We start from the raw sequence: 10,128 nt of genomic DNA, 5'->3' as shown, positions 1-10,128 counted from the left end.
GAAACACCGGGAATCCTTTCCCGGATGTTTCCCCCCTTCACCGGTACCACCTCGTACCGCGTTAGGGCATAACTAGCATCACGCTTTGCCATGTCATGCGTCGTCATGCATTTGTTTGCATTATATTTATTGTTTCTTCTCCCTCTTCTCTCGCTAGACACCGAGACCGACGCCGCTGCTACCCAGTACGACTACGGTGTTGACGACCCCTCTCTCTTGCCAGAGCAACCAGGCAAGCCCCCCCTTTGATCACCAGATATCGCCTACTCTTCTCTATACTGCTTGCATTAGAGTAGTGTAGCATGTTACTGCTTTCCGTTATTCCTATCCTGATGCATAGCCTGTCCTTGCTACTACTGTTGTTACCATTACCCACTATCCTACTGCTTAGTATAGGATGCTAGTGTTCCATCAGTGGCCCTACACTCTTGTCCGTCTGCCATGCTATACTACTGGGCCGTGATCACTTCGGGGGGTGATCACGGGCATATACTATATACTTTACACAGTTACATTACCTGTGGTACTGTTCGGAGTTGGGGGCTGAAGGGGTAGGTGGCTCCATCCCGGTAGAGGTGGGCCTGGGTTCCCGACGGCCCCCGACTGTTACTTTGTGGTGGAGCGACAGGGAAGGTTGAGACCACCTAGGAGAGAGGTGGGCCTGGCCCTGGTCGGTGTTCGCAGATACTTAACACGTTTAACGAGATCTTGGTATTTGATCTGAGTCTGGCTATTAGCCTATACGCACTAACCATCTACGCGGGGACAGTTATGGGCACTCGACGTCGTGGTATCAGCCGAAGCCTTCGTGACGTCAGCGACTGAGTGGCGCGCGCCGGATTGGACCATAAGCCTGCTCTTGTATTAAGGGGGCTAGTTCTGCTTCCGGCAACGTACGCAACATGCAGGTGTGCAATGGGCGATGGGCCCAGACCCCTGCACCATAGGATTTAGACCGGCGTGCTGACCTCTCTATTGTGCCTAGGTAGGGCTGCGACGTGTTGATCTTCCGAGGCCGGGCATGACCCAGGAAAGTGTGTCCGGCCAAATGGGATCGAGCGTGTTGGGTTATGTGGTGCACCCCTGCAGGGAAGTTAATCTATTCGAATAGCCGTGATCTTCGGTAACAGGACGACTTGGAGTTGTACCTTGACCTTATGACAACTAGAACCGGATACTTAATAAAACACACCCTTCCAAGTTCCAGATACAACCGGTGATCGCTCTCTCACAGGGCGACGAGGGGAGGATCATCGGTTAGGATTATGCTATACGATGCTACTTGATGCTACTTGGTGAACTTACCATCTACTCTCTCCTACATGCTGCAAGATGGAGGTGGCCAGAAGCGTAGTCTTCGACAGGATTAGTTATCCCCCTCTTATTCTGGCATTCTGTAGTTCAGTCCACATATGATACCCTTATTCCATTTGATACCCATGCATACGTAGTGTAGCTTCTTGCTTGCGAGTACTTTGGATGAGTACTCATGGTTACTTTCTCCCCCTTTTCCCCCCTTTCCTTTATTTCTGGTTGTCGCAACCAGATGCTGGAGTCCAGGAGCCAGACGCCACCGTTGATGATGACTACTACTACTCGGGAGGTGCCTACTACTACGTGCAGCCCGCTGACGGCGACCAGGAGTAGTTTAGGAGGATCCCAGGGAGGAGGTCTGCGCCTCTTTCGATCTGTATCCTAGTTTGTGTTAGCCTTCTTAAGGCAACTTGTTTAACTTATGTCTGTACTCAGATATTGTTGCTTCCGCTGACTCGTCTATGATCGAGCTCTTGTATTCGAGCCTACGAGGCCCCTGGCTTGTAATATGATGCTTGTATGACTTATTTTATTTGTAGAGTTGTGTTGTGATATCTTCCCGTGAGTCCCTGATCTTGATCGTACACGTTTGCGTGTATGATTAGTGTACGGTCAAATCGGGGGCGTCGCATGATGTCTTCTACGTTCGAGGTGGGCCTTGGGGGAGGGGGGTCAGGGCAGGTGGCCTTGACCTCTCCATTCCCTGTACCGACGCCGGTGACGCCGCTCGCGTCGGGGTCGCCCAGCGCTGGGAGTGGGAGCCCGAGGCACACGGCCTCGGCTCTTCCTCCTCAGGTCTTGGCGGTGGCACCCGCATCTCCCGAGGCGCTGTGAGAGGGGGGGTTGGGCCAGGTGGCCCTAGTCCTCCCTTCCTCCTCTACGGTCAGGAGGACCGCGCCTCCTGTGACTTCGACGCTTCGCTCTGAGCCGGTGGGTGGGGCAGGGGGAGGGAGCGGGCAGGTGGCCCCAGCTGTCCCATCTCTTGTCCTACCCGCGGGGAACTTGTCCGAGGGCCCTGGGAGCCCGCAGCCGCCTCCTCTGTTCACTAGAGAGGAGGTTGTTGCCTTTGGCGGGATCCCGGACCCGGTCTCGACAGGGAGACGGATGAGTGCTCGCGTTCAGGACCTTCCGGAGGTGGATGATATGCAGCAACGGCGCGCTATGAGGGAGGCTAAGCTTCACGATGCTACGATATCTTCTGGTATGTCCGTCAACATATCTAATTCTTTATTGCATTTTTCTCATGAGGACATTATTAATAATGCAAACCAATTAGGAGTTTCACTAGGTGCTACTGATAATGAGATATCTAATTCGGTGAATGATATGTTAGATTTGGAGGCGGAGCGTGCCTTAGAGACTATTCGTAATCTTGCAGCGGTTAAACCCATGAATGATGAGGAGATTGATGCGTTAGGGGTTAGAGTGCTAGATAATCTATGTGCGGATCTAGCACCTTCTAATCAGGAGTCTGAGGACGATGATGTGCCTTTAGATGTTCCAGCTGTTAGTTCCGTCCAGCCCGGTTATGAGGACCGGGCGACAGAGCCCACTAAGCCAAAGCGTAAGTGGAAACGGAAGATTTATCCCGATTCTGCAGTTCGTAGGAGTGCTAGGATACGGACTACTAAAAAATTCCATGATGAACTATGAAAGGAATCTTTTGGAATAGCAGAGGTCTGAAAGACTTGGCTAAAAGAAGGTTTCTTGCTGAGGCTTCTCTGGAACATCGGTTAGATTTTGTTGCTCTATCGGAAACCGGTCGAGATAATTTTGCACCGCAGTTTCTATCCTCTCTTGTGGGTGGTATTGATTTTGATTGGCATTGCCTCCCTCCGCGAGGAAGATCGGGAGGTATCTTACTGGGTGTGAGATGCGACTCCCTTGAAGTCCGGAGTGTAGTAATGGGCGAATTCGCGGTAAAGTTTTGAATTAGGTCTAAAGTTGATGGGTTCAACTGGGCTTTGGTGGCGGTTTATGGTGCCACACAGCCCGAACTTAAACCGGAGTTTCTGGCGGACCTGGTTCGGATATGTGGATCCGAGCAGCTTCCGATGTTGGTCGGGGGTGATTTCAATATCATTAGGAGGAGAGAGGAGAAAAATAATGATAATTTCGATGGTAGGTGGTCGTTTATGTTCAATACCATTATTGAAAGTTTGGATATAAGGGAGATAGAGCTTTCTGGTAGAAAGTTTACTTGGGCTAATGCTCTGCCAAACCCGACATATGAAAAGCTTGATCGAGTTCTCGCGAGCGTGGAGTGGGAACAGAACTTCCCTCTTGTTACGGTGCAAGCTCTCACGCGGGGAATTTCCGATCACACACCATTGTTCGTCGACTCAGGGGAGCCGAACCATTTAGGAAACAAAAACACCTTTTCATTTGAGATGGCCTGGTTCGAACGCGAGGGGTTCTTCGACCTCATAGCCAGGGAATGGGCTAATGGGGTAGGAGGAAGGACGTCGGTCGAGCGTTGGCAGAATAAGATTAGGCATTTGAGAAGTTTCTTACGGGGTTGGGCTAAGCACCTTAGTGGGGTGTATAAGATCGAGAAGGATAGGCTCCTTTCTCTTGTACAGGCCCTGGACATAAAAGCCGAATCCGTGATTTTGCTGCCTCCTGAGCTCCAGGTCAAAAATGAGGCGGAGAAGAGGCTGAAAGAACTTCTCCGCGAAGAAGAATTGAAGTTGGCTTCGCGAGCTAAGGTCCGCAAAGTGGTCCAAGGGGACGCGAATACTCAATTCTTTCACCTCATTGCTAATGGTAAGCACAGAAAGAGGCGGATCTTTCAGCTTGAACAGGATGAGGGTACGATTTTAGGTCAAGATAATCTCAAAACCTATATTACCGAGTATTATAGACAGTTATTTGGACCTCCGGAGGATAATTGTGTGTCCCTCGATGAGTCCAGGACTGAGGATGTGCCTTAATTGTCTGCTGCTGATAATGATATCCTGGTTGCCCCGTTCTCAGAGAAGGAGGTGTTTGATGCTATTGCACAAATGAAAAACAATAAGGCTCCCGGAACGGATGGGTTCCCGGCCGAGTTCTATAAAAAGTGCTGGCACATTATTAAGGGGGATTTACTACCTATGTTTCATGATCTATTCTCTGGACAGCTTCAATTATTTCACCTGAATTTTGGAACTATCATATTGCTCCCTAAGAAAACGGATGCTGTGAGAATTGAGCAATTCAGACCGATCTGCCTCCTCAATGTTAGTTTCAAAATCTTCACCAAGGTCGGGACAAATAGGCTCACACAGATTGCACATTCTGTGATGCAACAATCCCAAACTGCTTTCATGCTGGTTGTTCTTCATGAAACGCTCAATGAAATCCATTCCAAAAAATTAGATGGAGTAATTTTTAAGGTGGATTTCGAAAAAGCGTACAATAAGGTCAAATGGCCATTCCTCCAACAGGCATTGCGTATGAAGGGTTTTAATGAAGCCTGGCGCCGACAGGTCGAATCCTTTACGCAAAAAGAGAGTGTGGGAATTAAAGTGAATGACGATATAGGTCATTACTTCCAGACACATAAAGGCCTCAAACAAGGAGATCCGATGTCCCCTATCTTGTTTAACATTGTGGTGGATATGTTAGCAATTTTGATAGGGAGGGCTAAGGAGAATGGTCAAGTGGGTGGTTTGGTACCTCATCTCGTTGATGGAGGTGTTTCCATCCTTCAATACGCAGATGATACAATCATCTTTATGGAGCATGATTTGGCCAAGGCGAGAAATATGAAGCTGGTGTTATGCCTTTTTGAACAATTGACCGGTTTAAAGATTAACTTTCATAAGAGCGAGTTGTTCTGCGTTGGTAGAGCCAAAGACGACCAGGAGTCTTATAGGCAATTGTTTGGGTGCGAGTTGGGGAGTTTATCTTTCTCATACCTTGGTATTCCGATACACCATCGTAGGCTGACAAACAGAGAATGGAAGTGCATCGAGGATCGATTTGAGAAAAACTGAGCTGCTGAAAGGGTAAGCTCATGTCATACGGAGGCCGTTTGATATTGATTGATTCGGTGCTCACGAGTATGCCTATGTTCCTCTTATTGTTTTTTGAGGTCCCAGTTGGTGTTAGGAAAAGACTGGACTTCTATCAGTCGCGTTTCTTCTGGCAGGGTGATGATCTTAAAAGAAAATACCGGCTTGCTAAATGGGACATCATCTGTCGACCGAAAGACCAATGGGGTCTTGGTATTGAAAATCTTGAAGTTAAGGATAGATGCCTTCTTAGTAAGTGGTTGTGGAAGCTTTCTTCCGGGACTGAGGCCATGTGGGCGCAGATCCTCCGCAACAAATACCTCTAGACTAAAACATTGTCCCAGGTCGCAGTCAAACCGACTGATTCGCCTTTCTGGAAAGGACTAATGAAAGTCAAACAATCAATGTTCAATAGGACGAGATTTGTTATTGGAAATGGTGCAAGTACACGAGGATACTTGGCTTTGGCAACTCACCTTTAGCCATTCAATATCCGTCTTTATATCGGATTGCTCAACGACGTGAGGTATTTGTGGCAACGGTATTTCAATCTATCCCCCTTAATATTCAGTTTAGACGGTCGCTAGCGGGCAATCGTTGGGAAGAATGGCTCCATCTAGTTAGGAGACTGGTGGAGGTTCAACTTTCTCACCAACCCGATGGATTACGCTGGAAGTTGACTAGGTCTGGAGTATTTACAGTTTAATCAATGTATATTGATGTTATTAATTCGAACTCCATTCCAACTTCCAAGTATGTTTGAGCTGTCAAAGTTCCTTTAAAAATTAAAGTGTTTATGTGGTTTGTCCATAAACAAGTTATTTTAACAAAGGACAACTTGATAAAGCATAATTGGACAGGACCTACTAGGTGTAGTTTCTGTGATCGGGATGAGACGATTAAGCATTTATTCTTTGATTGCCCGTTGGCCAAAGTCCTTTGGCGGACGGTCCATATTGCTTTTAATATTACTCCACCGACTTCTGTCAATGCATTATTTGGGACATGGCTTAATGAGGTTGAGCCTGACTTAGCAAGACATATTCGGGTTGGAGTTTGCGCTTTGTTGTGGACTATCTGGAATTGCAGAAATGATTTGGTTTTTAACAGAACATCACGGATTCATTTTTTGCAGGTTATTTTCCGAGCTACGGCAGTGATCCGTTCGTGGTCGCTACTCACTCCGATGGAGGCCAGAGAGCATTCGGTTACTGGATCTATCCGTTGGGAGATGGTAGCTCGGGATATCTTCAACCAGTTTGGATGGCGGTCATGTAATAGGATAGGCAATTAGTTTATCTATCTATTTTTAGCCAGCCGGTTGTGGCATCTTTTACTGGTTAGTTTGTGTATCTAGCCTTTTTAAGCTCTGTGTGAGCTGCATTTTCCTTTTATCAACTGGAGACTTTGGAACCTTGTTGACACTTTTTGTTTTTTGGTTAATAAGATGGTTGTATGCATCACTCTGATGCAGAGGCCGGAGAGCCCCCTTTTCGAAAAAAAAAGTTGGTGCGAGGAGTAGGGTTTGGTCAGGCCGCGTGGCAGGCAACCACGGTGGGGAATTTGACCGGCAACCGACCTCTCTCAGATGCCAATGCTCCCGGTGATCTTTAGTTCGGCCCAAAATTGCATCAAACCTAACGGCCTTAATGCACTGCACACAGACAGAACACACCCTGCCTAAAATGCTATCGATTCGCCATGCTTGGCTCCCGCTGATATGACGACAGAGCAGACAAGGTATTGTTCCTTTTCGGTGTAAACATAAGGGTCTGGATAGCAAGATTGGAATTATAAATTGTTTGTCAGTTGTCACAGAGACAATATACTCTAGATCTCCGAGTCAGGCTTTCAGTGGCCATTGTGTAAGCGTGCGTGTGCGTGTATCCATGAGTTATAGTATATATCGTGTTTCTTAGAGATATATTCTAGAGGAACTGCAAAACAGTGAATGAATTTTCAATACGACTATATGGTTCTCCATGGTTTAGAAGAGAGAATGGCAGCCTCATTCATGACTGACTTAGACAAACTCATAAACACAAATTTGTTTATTAGTCACATCTTGAAAAGTTCACCATTCACCAATTAGAACATGTATACTGTCATTTATTCATTGATTTGAACTATTAAATCTTTTAGTATGCATTAAATTGCAAGCCGGTCAGAAAGTCGGTCACCTCAGTCTTCAGCACACAATAATTATGTAAAGGAAATAAAAAATATGTTCTATTGTTGAAAGAAGAGTAGGGTAAGACTACAGGCCATCAATTTGGGCCCAAGACATTACCAGGCTCAACACCATGTTGCTGCCCCCCACCCCCCAGTGTTGTGCACTGAGGATTGAGGAGGAGGTGAGAAGTAAACAGCACCACATCGGAGGAACATTCCGAGCCCAGGCTAGTAGAGTAGGTGAGCCAGCCTAGGATGTAGGGAGTGATAGAAGGCCATGTGTTCTGAAAACAACCAAAAGCATTGATGAAAATATTTTTTGCATACTTTACTCATACAAGTTCTCCAAAAGCATTGTCATACTTTTTGCATACCCATGGGTAGTTTGTGCGTTGGAAACAAATTAGGGCTCAATATACCTTTATTTACTGATGAAAATATTTGAAGGTTTCTCTGCTCAATACATCACTGACATGATGAAGAATTTCGTACATTGATCTCTGTTACCTTTTTGTGGTACGGTGTTGCTATACTTGAAACATTTAAGTATATATATGCCCATTCAAAATAATTAGTTTAGATAACAGAAACAGAAGATGACACAGATAAATTATGGTATGACAGGTTTCTCTGTCTGATTTCACCTGGGGGCAGAGAGCACTGATGCATTTGGCAGGGCGGAGAAGTTGGGTTGACCAACTGGCACAACGATTGCAGGGCTTAGATCGAAGAAGTTGTAGTTCAAGTCGGATTCCACATTTCTTTCTCCTTCCATGAACTTCACCACCACTGACATGATGTGAAGCCTTCTGTTGCTGTCACTCTGCAAGCACCACATTGCAAGCTTCATGATCTCAATCACTTCCTCCTTGTTGCATGATCATATATCTTGGTTGTTCCTGTCGATCATATCTTCCAGTTGAGAATTCATTGCCTTTTCTCGTAGTACCATAATGAGCTAAGCACCCTCATCAGGCTGAGAGTAGTCGATGTTCTTTCTTCCACTTAAGATTTCCATGACCACGATACCAAAACTGTAAACATCGACCTTCTCAGTGATTTTCGATGTCAGCCATTCGGGTGCCATGTATCCAGGTGTTCCTCTCATTCGTGTCACTTTTGTCTCGTTTATTTCTCGTTATTATCTAACAAGATCCACCGGAACCATTCTGGAAAGTATGAAATGCGGCCTTGCAAGAGCAATTGCTCAAGCAGGCTTGCTTGCAGTTCTCTTCGTCATTTGGTATTGCAGCATCGGGATCATTGTAATTGAAGTAGGAAACATTGGGGAGAGCTACTAGCTGGTTATCTTTCGCAGCTGCAACAGACTGGCAAGAAGAAATTGGATCTACTGCAATGCAGCCAAGGTTATGATTCCAGGTATCAGCCTGCCTGAAGTACGAGGTATCATTTGCAGAAATTGGGCAGAAGCACTGCCCATTCCTGCAGATCCCGTACTTTCCCCAGACAGTTGGGTAGTTGCAGCAATCTAGCTGGAAGATGTCATACACGAATAACCACCGGGTGTTATTTTGATCCCACTCATACAGCCTGAGATATCCGTCAGACTCGAACCTCATGTACTGGAACGAGCGCGCATGAGGCAGGTCGATCCTAACATTTGTGATCGAGTCTGAAGGTGGAGAGGAGGCAGCGAAGATGGACAGGCTCCCATTGACGAGCACGATGTATGTGGGTTCATCATACGCGTTGCCTGCATAGTATACCGAGCTTTGGTAGTAGATCTGGTGTGTTGACCCTTCAGATGCTTGCAGGCTAGCATGATGAGCTGCTAGATAGAACTGATTGCTGGCAGCGAAGCTGGCATTGTCGATGCTGGGCGTCAGCTTCATCCCTTCCATTAATGGCTGCCGGGGAAGCATAGCGTCAGTTGGGTGATCGAACGACTGCCAGACTGGCAAGTTCTTTTGGTTGAAGAGAACCAGATTGCCGGATTCGGTGATGTTCATTTCGATGACAGATTGGCCGGAGGTGTTGCTGGACCAGACAAGGCTGCCATCAGAATCCCGAAGAACCAAGTCCCCGTCGGCGGTGAAGTTGAGGGTGGAACCACACTGGAGTGGGCGGTCACGGTTGGCCGACCAAACGACCACATCATTGACACATATTGCAAAGAAGTACTCCTGGAAGTAGGAGTAGAATGTTGCAGAAAAGAAGTACTCCTGGCCGGAACGGAAGAGCATATACGAACCGTCGGTGCTCCAAACAGTGGACAATTCCGCGGTCGCGTTGGAGGCTTGAGAAGATGGATGTGCGGCGAAGATTAGGAGCAAGAGCAGCGATGCAAAACAGCTCCTGAAGCATGGAAGGAAGGCGCCCATATTCATGCAGCAACAAAGTGGCAAGCAAGTGATAACTAACAAAGCAGGGAGCTGGCCGGACTAGTAGTTGCTGCTTATCAGCAAAACTAGCAGAAGAGTCCGTGCGTTGCAACAGGGGAGAAAACATAACACACGCTCTTAACTCAACAACCATCACTCAAGACCACAATAGGTCCGTCTCCTTTATTTTTGTGAGGCATCATATTTGTGTTGCCGCTTATCCTCCTTCTCACCCTCGCCGGCGATGACTTCGGTGTTCACACAAAACAACAAAAAACGTATGTTGAATATGGTTAATCCTA

The 10,128-nt window shown here is 46.9% G+C and overlaps 1 protein-coding gene across 1 annotated transcript; it reads right to left on the bottom strand.

Moving 5' to 3' along the window:
* Positions 1-8,629: 8,629 nt before the first annotated feature.
* LOC119347231 (putative receptor protein kinase ZmPK1) lies at positions 8,630-9,826 on the bottom strand. Its single transcript, XM_037616101.1, has one exon. The coding sequence runs from the start codon at positions 9,824-9,826 to the stop codon at positions 8,630-8,632; it is 1,197 nt and encodes a 398-aa protein (XP_037471998.1).
* Between the last annotated feature and the right edge of the window lie 302 nt (positions 9,827-10,128).

This window comes from Triticum dicoccoides, unplaced genomic scaffold, assembly GCF_002162155.2.
Source record: "Triticum dicoccoides isolate Atlit2015 ecotype Zavitan unplaced genomic scaffold, WEW_v2.0 scaffold60953, whole genome shotgun sequence".
In the NCBI taxonomy this organism is placed as follows: Eukaryota; Viridiplantae; Streptophyta; class Magnoliopsida; order Poales; family Poaceae; genus Triticum; species Triticum dicoccoides.
The sequence above is the reverse complement of the archived record's forward strand: the minus strand, read 5'-3'. Positions and strand labels throughout refer to the sequence as shown.